Source organism: Octodon degus, unplaced genomic scaffold (assembly GCF_000260255.1).
Source record: "Octodon degus isolate 3935 unplaced genomic scaffold, OctDeg1.0 scaffold00342, whole genome shotgun sequence".
NCBI classification, from domain to species: domain Eukaryota; kingdom Metazoa; phylum Chordata; class Mammalia; order Rodentia; family Octodontidae; genus Octodon; species Octodon degus.
The window spans coordinates 842,013-855,307 of NW_004524918.1; the positions used below are offsets into that span (position 1 = coordinate 842,013).

The 13,295-nt window shown below is 52.7% G+C and overlaps 2 protein-coding genes across 7 annotated transcripts in view; one reads left to right on the forward strand and one right to left on the reverse strand.

The window, feature by feature from the left end:
• The window catches only part of Slc5a10 (solute carrier family 5 member 10), a 98,669-nt gene that overhangs the window by 16,307 nt on the left and 69,067 nt on the right, over positions 1-13,295 (reverse strand). The window lies entirely within an intron of this gene.
• Positions 1-13,295, forward strand: part of Fam83g (family with sequence similarity 83 member G) — a 28,526-nt gene that overhangs the window by 2,515 nt on the left and 12,716 nt on the right. The window contains exon 3 of one of the 2 annotated variants that reach the window (XM_004647936.2): positions 11,673-11,840. The exons of the other annotated variant lie outside the window; for it this stretch is intronic. Coding sequence (XP_004647993.1) covers positions 11,673-11,840 — 168 coding nt within the window. The remainder of the gene's footprint in view (positions 1-11,672; positions 11,841-13,295) is intronic. 2 annotated transcript variants of the gene reach the window in all.

Here is a 13,295-nt window from a genome sequence, read left to right on the forward strand (position 1 = left end):
GGGGCTCTGGCTGAGCACAGAACCAGTGCCAGAGAAGGCTTGCTGTGACCCTATTACCCAGCTTCTTCACCATTTTTAAATATGTGGCTTAGGGTTGGGGGAGGCTTGACCTCCTGTGCCTTTTCTGTCCTTCACCAATAGCACTTTGTAGCTTGGCCTAGGCATGGCCACAGTGACTGATCTCCTGTAGACAGAATGGCAGAAAGCCTGTCCCAGGGATGGGGTCAGCTAGGGGCACCATGGGCCAGGCTTTCCATGCTGAGCCCTGCATCCTTCCCATATCTCTATGGCCACAGCTGAGACCCAAGCTCTCCATGCAGTCTTGCCCCTCCAGCCCTGAACAACCACAAGGCTCTTTCTGTTTAGGGTGACAGGAAGATGCTTGTCTCCAGTGCCAGGCCTGGTCTGTTTGTGTGGCACCATAGTAGTGGCTCCCCAGGTCTGATGAGAAGGGGCTCCAGAGGCAATGGAGGCCAAACCCATGTGTCAAAGACAAAGGGCACTGCAGTGTGGAGGGCAGGACTTGTTCATGATCCCAAGTGCTATATTAAACCAATCCGTGACTCTCTGGCCCTTCGGGCATCCCTGCCACGTCTGTCACTGACACACAGCTAGACAGTGTGTGTGTGGGCAGGCAGTGATCAAAGCTAGTGTGGATGGAGGGTGTGCAGAGCAGTGTTATTTCAGGAGTGTTATCCTCCCCATTTCTCAAATGTAGAAACTGAGGCCAGGCTGGCGAGTCCTAGCCCAAGATCACCTGGCTAGTTCTTGGAGGAGGGTGGTGAGCAGACCACCTATGTTCACCCAAAGGCCAGGGTATGTCCTTTGTGCCTGCCCCTTGTCCCTGGGCGACAGTAGCAAGACAAAGTGACAAGCAGGGCCTGGGAGGTGCAGTTGAGCCAGGTGAACTGTAATCCTTGTTTCCCCTTCCCTGGCTGCTTCCCAGGCTCACGGGGCAGGGCGGGGTGCTGACGGATGCTGACTGGGTGCTTTGCTCATCTGGTGGGGAGTTCCATGTCTTATCTCTCCTGATGATCACCCCTTGTCCCCTTGCCCCTGCCTTCTCTTCTCACCCTGCAGCAGTGTAGGAGAACCCAGCCCCTAGGCCTGGACAGGGATTTTGGGGTCCTGGCTGCAGGCTGCTCATCAGCCCCCTTGCCACAGGAGTTTCTGGGCTGTGGCTGTTGGCACTGAGTCAGGGCGGCACAGCCTGCCACCTCCTCACTCACCAGGCCCTGGTGTCAGCACAACAGCAGACCCTGGGGCAGGGAAGTGACACAGCACACACTCGGCCCACATGGGCTCGGCACCTGGGGAGTGGCTGCATTCCCGTCAGGATTACCCTGCTGTACCCCCTCCCAGACAATAGGGGTGAGAGAGTGGGTGGTAGTACCAGGGCCAAGCAGTGTGGGGTCAGGCCTGTGCTGTGCCTGTGTCTGGCTGCGGGATCTGGGACAGCTCAGCTTCTGCTACCCTGTCTGAAAATGAGTACAGGCATTCAAGACTGTTAAGGGTCTCTTCAGCTTTGACACCCTGCAGCCCTGTGATTCTAGACTCTTCTGGGGCAACGGATGAGTGTTGTGTGGCCCTGAGCCAACAGCTTTTGCTCTCTGAGCTGTCCTCCAGAGTCAGTGGACTGATTCCAGGTGGCAAGTCACCTGTGTGCCCTCCCCTGACCCTTGGGAGCCAATGGTTTATCTGTTGAAAAGCCTGCTGTGGGTTTCCAGCTGCGTACTGGGTGCTGGGCCTGTAACATCATGCCTGGGAGGGACAAGCCCAGCTGCCCTAGCTGTGCTACTCTCAGAGCCCGTGAGGCTGGGCTGGGTTGGGGAGAACTGGTGAGCTATAGCCCCAGCCAGAGGGGAGCACAGGGGTTCCAGCAGGCCACGTTTCTGGCAAGTGCTGAGTCCTCAGGCCTGGAAGATCCCTTTACCAGCCCCTGACAACCCAGCGAATGGCCTGAGGGGCAGAGACAAATGCACTTTACAATTTTACAGCTAGGGAATTGAGGGAAGATGAGTTGCCACTTTCCCACCTAGAACCCAGATATGTGCCGGCCAGGCCAGGGCATGGGAATGGGGACTCAGAGAAGTTAAGTGTCTTGCCCAAGGCCACACAGCAGGAAGTAACTTGAGCCCAGGTTTTATGATGCCCAACTAACCCCACATCTTTTCTGTCAGTTCCCCGCCTTCACACACTGAAGTCCTGGCCCTCAGCTTGGCTCCAGGAGAACAAAAGCAGCTTAACGAGGCATTTATTAAATGCCAACTATATGCCAGTTGCTGAGTGAGCACTTTACTTATGCTGTGTAATCCTCACCACAGTTCCATAAAGTAGGTGTTGTGTCCATTGTCTAGAGGAGGAAATTGGGACCTGCTGGGGCTCAGAGAGGGCAAATAACTTGCCCATGGCCACAGAGCTGACAGCTGGAGGGGCTGGGCCCAGGACCCAGGTCCCTGAAGAAGCAGCAGACTGGTCCTTCCCAGTCTGACTCAGGATAAAAAAGACATTGTCCCTAGGATCCCCAGCATCTAGACACTGCACACCCTGGGGTGACCGTGGAACTATAGTTCCTCATAGTGGGGCACTATGGTGGTGCTAGCTCCTCTGGCCTGGGAGTTGGCCAGTGCCTTCCTGGGACCAGGAGTGATGGCATCCATTGCACCCTTTCCTAGGCATGTGTCACATAACAACATCACAGTAACACAACCTGCAGACACAACAGTGGTTCTGTACGTCACATTGCCTAGTGACATGGTGCATACTCTATATTCACACAACGGAAACTACAAAGGCATGTTCCAGATTATGTCCCTTATGTTAAGCCATGCACTGAACCGGAACCATCCCCCGCACCAAGAGAGAGGCTGTAGGGGTGATGGCCCAGCTGGAGTCCTGAGGGACAGTGGCGGCCCAGGCTCCTACCTGCTCTGGCAGCTCCCGGCCCAGGGCCTAGGACTCACACCTGTCAGGGTGGGAACCATCTGATATCATAATCCCAGGTGCTGGCTCCTGTCTTCTCCCCACGGCGCACGAGTCTTAATTGAGAGTTGAGCTGGGAGAGGCCGTTCCAGGAAGGAGCCTGTGAGGCGGGTGCAGCCGTCTCCAGATCTTGAGCAGACAGCAGTTTACTGCTGCTGCTGCTGCCTGCTGAACCGCTTATGTCCCAGGTGATACAAGCCGATGATGAGGTGCAGAATGGCTCATGTATGGTCTTTGGTTGGCTAGGGCCAGACTGGGTTTCATGGAGTTCTCCCTGCAACTGACAGTCCTGCCCCCTGGGCTAACAGAGGGACTAGTCTTCCTTGGGGCCCTGGCTCACCTGCCTGACTTGGCCACTCCTGTGCTGCACAGGCCTCAGTTTGTTCATCTGTAGAGTGAAGGCTGGCTGTTTGTCTTACAGAAGTGATAGATATGAGTGCTTGGGAGTACTGTGTGCTTGGAGGCTGCTGAAGGGGGTCTTCAAGAGGCTTCCTTCTTAACAGTCTCAGGATGAGGGAATGTTCACAGAACTGCTAGCTATCCTGTGGGAATACCTAGGGAGGCTATCCAACCCACAGACCTAGTTAACAAAGAAATTGAGACTTTGAGTAGGGAACATGACTATACGGGGGGGTGGCAGGGTCCTTGGGCTAAATGACCCTGTGGCCAGTGCTGAGGGCAGGTTTGCTGAGGACCCTCAGGGTTGGTGAGTCAGAGCTAGGAGTGGATACATGATGATACTACCCCCAAGAGCCTGGGGACAGAGGAGGACTGTGCAGCTCTGTGACCACGACTGCCTCTCTGGAAGTGGCAGGGGTCCTTACCACCTCTCTGATCACCAGAAAAGAGACAGGCACATGAGTGTCCATTGGCCTGTTTACCACACTGCCGTGGAGCAGACAAAGCTGTTCCCTAGACCAGTCCTCTCCCCTCGACAGCTTTCAGAGGACAGGATGGAATAACTGGTTTGGACAGAACCAGGAGCCAGTGAGGAACATATCCAGGAGGCCCGCAAGACTTCCTAACACCTTGAGAACCCATCTATTCTGCCAGCAGCCAGGAGGGGTAGGAAGGCAGCAGGTGAAAACTGAGGCCTGTGTCCCCAGCCCGCTGCTGCATGATGTAGGACAGAATACCTGTTTCCTTCCTGTCCCCATTCTGCACCCCAGTAAGGCAGGGAAGCCTCCAGTCCTTCCATAGAGGCAGCTGCTGTCGCTGAGCCTTGATTCTTTTTTTAAATATATGTAAGAGGGTGGTAGTAACTAGTGCCGGGTCTGTTGGGGATGCGTTCTCACAGCTTTGAGCACCTGAAAACATTTTTATTTCATCTTTGGTGTTGAAAGATATTTTTACTGGCTGTAACTTCTAGGTGAATGGTTCTTTCCATTTAGCACTGCAGACATTGCTTATTTCCTTGTCTTGTGACTTGCGTTGATTCCATGAGAAATCTGCCCTTTGTTTCTCCAGATGTATTTGTTTGCTTTTCAGGTTTTACTTTAGGATAATGATGATGATGATGATGATGATGATGATGATGATGATGATTTCATGTATTTTTAGTGCAGGATCTACAAGGTCTCACTACGTAGATTGGACTCGTGGTGATTCTTCTGTTTTCAGCCTCCCACGCGCTGGGATTACAGACGCGCACCACCATGCCCAGTCTCAGTCACCATCTCAATATGCCCAGGGGGCAGGGCCAGCGTGCAGGCCAGGGATTGAGTCCTGGTCACTGCGCTCTGCCTAAGTGGGAGAAGGATGATTATTGATTTTAGGTGATGTGACTAGGATGGACTTTGGCTTAGTTTTCTTCCTGCTTCTCTGGTTGGAAGTCAATTGGACTTCTCGGACAGGAGGATTTCATTTTCATCAAATGTGAAAGTGTTTGGTCATTATTTTTTTCACACTTTTTTCCTATCTCTCTCCCACCCTCAAGGCCCTTGTGAGACTCCAATTACGTGTATATTAGCTTGAAATAGACTCACAGTGTGTGGATGAGCTGATTGTGTTTTTCAGTCTCTTCCTGTCTATAGTTCATTCTGGATAATTTATATTGATGTTTGTTCGAGTTCATTCATCTTTTGTTCTGTAATGTGTAACCTGCTACGTATGCCACTCAGTGTAGTTTTCATCTTCATGTTACATTTTTGTTTGTTTGTAGTTCAGGCTGCTCTTGAATTCGCTTGGTAGCCCGGGCTGGCCTTGAAATCGCAGCGATCCTCCTGCCCTGGCATCCCAAGGGCTGGGATTACAGGCATGCGCTGTCATGGCTGGTTTATGTTACATTTTTCACCTTTTGCAGTTTGATTTGATCTTCCATGTTTGTATTTAATTTTTTCAACATATGGAATACACTTATAACTATTTTGTCTTCATCTGCCAGTTCTAACCTCTGTCTTGGTTTTTGATCTATTTTGAGTCTTATTTTCTCATTTTTTTGTGTGTCTCGTAAGTTTTGATTGAATACCAGATATGGTATATTATATGTTGTGGGCTGCTGGTGTTTCTTTATTCCTTAAATATACAATTAAGTTTCTTGGAAAAAAATTTAACTCTGTGTGTGTGTGTGTGTGTGTGCGCGCGCGCGCGTTCACACTAGGGAATCAACCCAGGACCTTGTGCATACTAGGCAAGTGCCCTACCACTGAACTGTACCCCCAGACTCAATTTTTTTTTTTTTTAATAATTTTTATTTTTTTTTTTTTTTTTTTTCTTATTTATTTATTTATTTATTTATGTGTGTGTGTGTGTGGCCAGCTCAGCCCACCAGGGGGCGGGGCTGGCTGGCATGTGGTGCTGGGGGATTGAACCGCGGTCCCTGTGCTTTGCTAAGCTTGTTCTAAGTAGGTGCTTTAGACCACTGAGCCATCTCACCAGCCCCCCCCCCAGACTCAATTTAAAACTTTTAAAACTTTTGAGTTTTTCTCTTAAAATGATGTAGGACAGAATACCTGTTTCCTTCCTGTCCCCATTCTGCACCCCAGTAAGGCAGGGAAGCCTCTAGTCCTTCCATAGAGGCAGCTGCTGTTGCTGAGCCTCTCCAGAACATTGTCTTGTTTAGCTTGATTAGGTAGGACTAGAGTGGCTTAGGATAGGTGTTAAATTGTGGAACCCAGGCCAGATCAAGCCTACCAGCAGCTTCACGGTTGAACACAGACTTACATTCATTCATTTATGTACTGTCTATGGCTGCTTGCCTGCTATAATAGCAGAGTTAAATAGTTGTGATAGAGAGCTTATCATGGTCCACAAAACTCACAACATTTACTTTCTGGCCCTTTATGGGAGTTTGCCGATGCCTGGTCTAGGATTTATTTGCCCACTACTTATTCAGTAAGGTAGTCCACAGGCCCCATGTGTTTAAAGGTTTTGCACTCTGGCCGGGTGAACATGAGTTACCCTGGTCCTACATGAGCACCAGCAACTGCTCCAGCTCTTCCTTTCTGGTGGTTCTCTTTAAGCCTTGCTTGTTTCTTTCCATGCATTAGCTGCTCACCTGTCAGCTGAGGACTTGAAGGAATCCTCTGCAGGCCTCTGGAGGTACCCCAACAAGCCCAGACAGGCCCTCCTGGGCCCTGGGCAGGGCACCTGGGTACAGGGAAGGGGTCTTTAGGTAAGGACATCAGAGAGGAGAGGTCTTGAGTTCTCTGTGCACTTCTTTCCTCTCCAGAACATTGTCTTGTAAACTCTACCTGCTACACACTGAGCAAATTCTGTGTTCTCATCTGAGGGAGACTGCTTGCCTCTTCCCAGGGCAGCCCTCTCAGCCCCGCAGCCTGGAAGCAGCTGGTGCCTTCTTAGGACTTGCCTTGTTGGATCCTATTCACTCTGTTCTGAAGCACATTTTGTTCCTGGCTTTCTAGTGTTTGTCCGAATTTTTCTTATTGCTATGGTAGAAAGGTAAAATGAGCCACTGTTATTCCATCATGGCTGGAAGTGGGAGTTGAATCCCTGGTTTGATGGTTATTACTGCAGACTGCCCACAGCATTTCTGTGAGCTACCCTGGGACTGCCTTCCACAGCCCTGCAGTGGGTCAGAGGGAAGTGGGAGACAGTGGTTCATGATTCCTGGCCTGCCTGTCCCACCTTGCAGGGGCTGTGGGTTGGTGGGCAACAGAGTGAACACAGCTGTGCTGGTGCACCTGCATTAACACATTTCCATCAACAACCTTGCACAGGGGCTTGTTATTTCCCTACCAGGAGACTAAGGCACTTGCCTGACATTGCTCAGCTTTCTAGTAGGAGGGACTGGAGGCAGATGCGACAGACTTCCACTGCTGCACATCCCAGGTGGGGAAGTGACCTGTCTGCAGCGGTACACTGTGTCGAGGCCATGTCAAAGCTCCAGGCTTCATGGGAACTGGGTGTGTCTCCTCTGCTCTCAGGGACATTTGCAGAAAGACCACAGCTGGCTCTTTCTGAGCACATCGGAGAGTGTCTGTGGCCCGGGAAGGGGAGCCAAGTGGGGCCATTACAGAGGGCTTGTGACAAGCAGGTCAGAAACTTTCCTACCTAACCTTGTCTGTGTCAGAGTCCGGGCCTTGGGGGATACTGCTTTCCTGTGGCATTTCCAGAAATACATGAGTGTCAGGTGCTCAAACCAGATGAGCCCAAAGTAATGACAGAGCTGGGGTGATGGAAGAACTTGAGTTGGGTTTGAAGAGATCGATAGTAGTAGTCTAGATGGAGGCCAAATTGGTAATTGGCCTCCAAGGAGGAGCCTGTGTTGGGAGCTGGCAAATCAGAGCATGACCTTTTGGGCAGAGGGACCAGTAGGGTCTGGGCCCCGCAGGACAGGTTGGACCCCGCAGGACAGGCTGGGCCACACACCAGTGCTTTTCCAGTAGTGTTCAGCCAGCCCATCCCTGCCAGCCCCTCCTTCCAGTCACTTTCTTTCTTTCTTTCTTTTTTTTTTTTGCGGAACTAGGGATTGAACTCAGACCCTTGTGCTTGCCGGGGAAGCGCTTATTCCACTGAGCCATCTCCCCAGCCCACTAGATTTTTTTTTTTTTTTCCCAGTCACTTTCAAGAAGGCCTGTTCCACCCATTTGCCCTGCCAGGGTACTTTTGTTCCATACTCTGGAGTCTGTGGTCACAGGGAGGCTAGAAAACAGCTGTTGTGGGTGCTGGGAGCCACAGGCTGGTGTTGATACCTGGCAGGGCGGGAGCCTGCAGGGGTGTGGGGAGGTGGTGTGGCCAACTGCACTTCCTCTCATAGGCCTATAGGCATAGCGAGATGCCCCAACCAGCCCAGACAGGCCCTGCTGGGCTCTGGGCAGGGCACCTGGGCACAGGGATGGGGTCTTTAGGTAAGGACATCAGAGAGGAAAAGTCTTGAACACCTTGTCTGCTACCCCATTGTGCAGGTGAGGAAATAGGCCAGAGAAGGGGAGAGGTTCACTCACAGACCAGACTCAAGCTCAGTGCCAACCTGAGCCTGCTCTGTGTTGGTTGGGGACAGTGTTCAGGCTGGGGCTGAGGGAGATGCCTGGTGCTTTCCTGTGCAGGGGCAAGCTCTGTGGTATTCACATGAGATAGACCTGTAGAGTGCGACGGACTCATGCTCCTGCCTGGGAGGGGCTGTCTACTGGTACTATCCCTGATCCCTGCACTTGCTCTTGGGTGGAGTCACTCAGTCTGATTTGCAGTTGATGAAAACTCCTTGTGACCTGCCCCAGGCTGAGCTGTGTCATGGGTGAGCTCACAGGGTCACAGTTAAGCTGGGCTATCCAGTTTACTAGGCAAGGTAGTGATTGTCACCATGCCTCAGTTTTCCAATATATAGAATGAGGAAAACAACCACTGCTTGTAGCCTGCTGGTGAAGGCCAAAGGTGGTCATGTTTGGCAAGCCATGGAGCTCCCCATGCTGAGGGTGCCTGTGTGGACCTGGTTTTAGCCTCCATCACTGACTCTGGTCATAGCTTTTCTGCGTACAAAACAGGAGGGCACGGCAGGCCTCAAGGGCCCCCAGGAGACCTCTGTGGCTTGACCATGACAGGTCAGCTGTGGGGCCTTATGGGGAATACCAGGTTTCCCCACCCCAGCATCATCCTAGACCCAAGCAGCACTCCCTGTCCTCAGCATCAGCTGGTACCTGGCACAAGCTCTCATCTGACAAACCCTAACACCAAGCCCCATGCCTGGGGAAGCAGCACTCAACACAGCCCATGGGGGTTCTAGTGGGGACAGGCACCACCCCGGCAGCAGGCAGCCCCTGGATCAGGTACCTTGCCTGGCTGAGGGTGATGTGGGGAACAGAACACATGGTGCTTGTCCTGCTGGGACATGCCTTGTAGCCCAAGCCCAGGGCAAGTCCCTGTCTGCCATGACACCCAAGGCTGAACCACCCTGGCTGATCTGGGGTGTGGAGGGTGCTGGTATGCCTCCAGGGAGGAGCTTGCTGGCTATGCCTTGATGAGGCCCTTTTCCAGGATAGTACACAAGGCTGTTTGCTCATTTAGGAGTGACTTGTCCAGGGGGATTGTGGCTGGGGTGGCTTGGGTCCCGGCAAGGGGTTATTTACTACTACCCTGTTCCCAAACCCAGTCTCATCACCCTGAGCTGGTGGTGAAATCCAAGGTCCTTGGGAGCCCACCTAGCTGACCTTATGTCTCCCATGCCTTCACATTCACCTCCTCCCATGGCTCTGGCTTTTCCTTGAATACCGCCTGACTTGGACAGCTCACTATCTGCCTGCGCATCTGACTTCGGCATTGCTTTGCTTTAGCTTCTCTCTGTCCATCCCAGCTCCTCCCCTGACTCCAGTCCTCTTTACCTCCTAGCCTTGCAGAAGCTCAGACAATGAGCTACTACCCCAGAGGAGGAAGGACACCCTAGGCCTCAGCTTCTGGGGTGTTCTGGCAGGTCTCACATTCTACCCTCTGGGAGGACCAGCAACTGCCAAGCCTTCTGAGACTATGTGCCAAGGGAAGAGCTGGGGACCAGCCCTGGCCTGGCCTGGGGGTGGGTCCAGGTCTTGCCCTAACTTGCTGTGTGACCTTCAGCCAGACTAATGACCTCACTGAATCTCAGTTTATCCAGCTGCATGCTGAGATGTCAGTACTGTGGAGCTTGCAAGAGACTGGGGGAGTGAGGGTCAAGACTACCAACTTTCTGGAGCTCCCTTTGAGTCTGGTGTGGGGAAACAGTAGCACCTGAGTGTATGTGAGGCCCTGCTCCAGGTCAGGTTCTTTTTATATCCCACTATATCCATGTGTTCTTGGTTTTTCCAAGAGATGGAGCTTGAATTGATAGAGAAAATTGCCCAAGGAAGACCCAGGTCAAGGGTCTTCACAAAGCAAGTTCATGGCAGGGCAGGCATGGAACCTTTCCCTTGCAGGAATTTGGTTTTGGTGCCAGGTGAACATTGGGTGTCAGCAGTGACCTGAGGCCAGGGAGGAGTCCCAGTAGGCCTGCAGGGGCCAGCCTGGTGATCTCATACTGCGGTGTGCCGACATGTCCCCAGCAGGTTCTAGGCTGCCTCCTGTCACTCATATGTATAAGGGAAGGGACCCTAGCAGGCCACCTTCATGGTGGGGGTAGGTGAACTCAGCTCTTTTTAGGCCTGGGTAGATGCCAGTCCAACTCCATCCCCAGCTTGCTGTATGACCTAGGATACTTCCTGGCCTTTCTGTATAAGGGTTCTTGGGCAGTTCTCATCGCAGTGGGCAGTGGGCCAACCTTGGGGTGCAGCCTGCAGGGAGCTGACTCTAGCACTGGGTAGTGTGTTAGACATGTGTCCTGGTCTGACTGCTCTTCTGTGCCACCTGGAGGCCAGAGAGGGGAGAAGAAATGAGGAAGAGACCAAAGGCCATGGCCCAGGCCTACACCTGTCTCTGCTTCCCCCGCTCTGTGCCCTGAGGACTCTCAGGTGAACAGTTGGGTTGGGCCAGGCTGGGTAGATACACTTTGACCTCAGGGGCCCCATCCTAAACCAGGTCCAGAGGAGTGGAGATTACCTGTGGTGGGGATCAATGGTGTCGAGTGACAGGAAGAGCACACCTGCTGGCTTGGGCTTTGTCCAGACTACACAGGCGTAGTGGCAACAAGGGAGGCCTGCTAAAGTCTACAGCAGCTCTGGGACACCAGGCAGGCCCCAGTAACTGCTGTGGGCACATCTGGGTTGTCTCTGTGTGGCTGGCCTTGTCTTGGGAACACCAACACAGGGCCGCTGGGTGAGGCCATCCTGAGTGCTGCTGGGAGCAGGTGACAGTATGCCCAATCCAGGTGAGGAAGGAGGTACTCTGGGGGTGGCTGTGACACACACAAAGCCCCACACAGAGACCCTCCTTGACCCCTCACTTTACAGATCCTCCCTTCCCAGGCTGCCTGTGCACCCTGTGCTGCCTGCAGTGGCTTGCTCTTCTCTCTTCACACACTCCTCACTATGTGTCCCCTTAGCTGGGAGTTCTGTGGTCTGTGGTACAGAAAGGGTGGGCACTGCGCCTGCCCGTTCCATTCCTGCTGCCTGGGGAGTCCAGCAGAAGCACTGACTGAGACTGTGTCCTAAATGGCAAATCCTGGTCCAGAGAGGTCCCCATCTGTCACTTCAAGCTCATGGGCCTGAGGCTGCTGGGGGAGGTGCTGGGATGGGCACTCCAAAATAAGTGTGACACGGAAGGTCTGTGTGTCCTCCTATGATGCCCTGTCCTACTGCTGCACTGACAGCCAAGTCTCTTTCTGTCCCCAGGTAATAGCTGTGGTCATGGACATGTTCACTGATGTGGACATCTTCAAGGACCTGCTAGATGCTGGCTTCAAGAGGAAGGTGGCTGTGTACATCATCGTGGATGAGAGTAATGTCAAGTACTTCCTGCACATGTGTGAGCGGGCCCGTATGCATCTGGGGCACCTCAAGGTGAGCCAGCTCCCTCCCTACCTGGACAGCTGGAGGGCAGGGCCCATTCAAGCTGTTAGTCAAGGAACAGTTTAAGTACCTGCCTGTTGTGGATAGTGTCTAGTGTCCCCCCACCCACTCACCGAGTTCTGTGATCCTAGAGCTGTAGGCCAGCAATCACATAGCCTGAATGCCCTGAGGGACATGATGCTCACTACTTCCAACAAGCAGATAAGATAAACACCGATTAAGTGCTTGGGCCAGGTGCTGGAGCTCGTGCCAGGTGCCTCTCATTTTATTTCAGAGCAGCTCCAGCCCTGGTGGCTACCTGTCTACTTGTGTACCTCCAATCATAGGTATGTGCTCAACTCCTTCAGGTAGCTCACGCCTTGGCTGGGGACCGCCAACTCCCAGAAAGTCCATTCTTAGGTTAAACACAAATGCATCTCCACCTAATGTCCAACCACCAATATCAGGAGTGGACTCAGGACAGAAAAAGCTCCCTCAGGCCAAGGTCAGAGTTGAAATGAATTTGAGGTGTAGGAGCCGAGGTGAACAGATATTGGGGTGGGGGAAGCACTAGGAGCAAAGGCGCAGAGAAGGCTGCTGGCAGCGTTCTCAGCACTGCTTTGCTGTGTCTCCTTGAGCTTGCTGCCTCCCTTCTGTGGGTTTCAGGATCTCATTGGCTTGGCAGAAGAGCAAATGAACTGGTGTGACTGGGCTCCTCCATTCAGACATCCAGCAGGTACTTGGCCCCTGTTGTAGGTGGAATGTTTCCTGGAGTTCAGATCATTAGGCCTGATCAGTGGGGATGGGTCAGGTCCCATCTGAGGCACTTTCTGTGAGTTAACTTATTTAATCTCCACAATGATCTAGTGGAATGGGGCTGTCCTTCCTGTTTTGGAGACATGTCCAGGAGTCTCCAGTGGGGCCAACCCCAGCTCCACAGGCTTAGCTCCAGTGTCTGGTGGGGTTGAGTGCTCTGCGCTTCAGGCTTTGGATCCGAATGCTGATCCCAGAAGGGGCAGCATAGGCTGGTTAACGAGGGGCTGGGCTGTAAACCTGTAATTTGTAGGCATTTGTCAGTACCCACCAAGCTGAGTCCTTTCAAGTGGGTGTGAGCTCTCTGCTGTGAGTCTCTAATTTTGGGGACATTTTCATGTGGTCTCCCTGGTAGGCTGATCCTGAGACCAGTGCCAGCCCATCATGCAATTAGCACTGGGAGTCAACTCTGGTGGCAGACAGCTTACGCTTCAGTATGCCAAAAGCGATACTTAGAACGTGACTGCAGAGCCCCCACTGCCTGTGCACCTGTCATACCTTAGCAGGTGCTTCCCAGTGTGCCCTCCACAGTGAGATGCAGAGGAAAGGAAAGAGCCACAGGATAGTGGTGAGAGGTCCTAAGCCAGGGCCCTGAGGTCTCTCTCAGCAGGGAAGCTGTGGGTGCCCCTCTACCTGGGGTTTTGAACTCCCAGG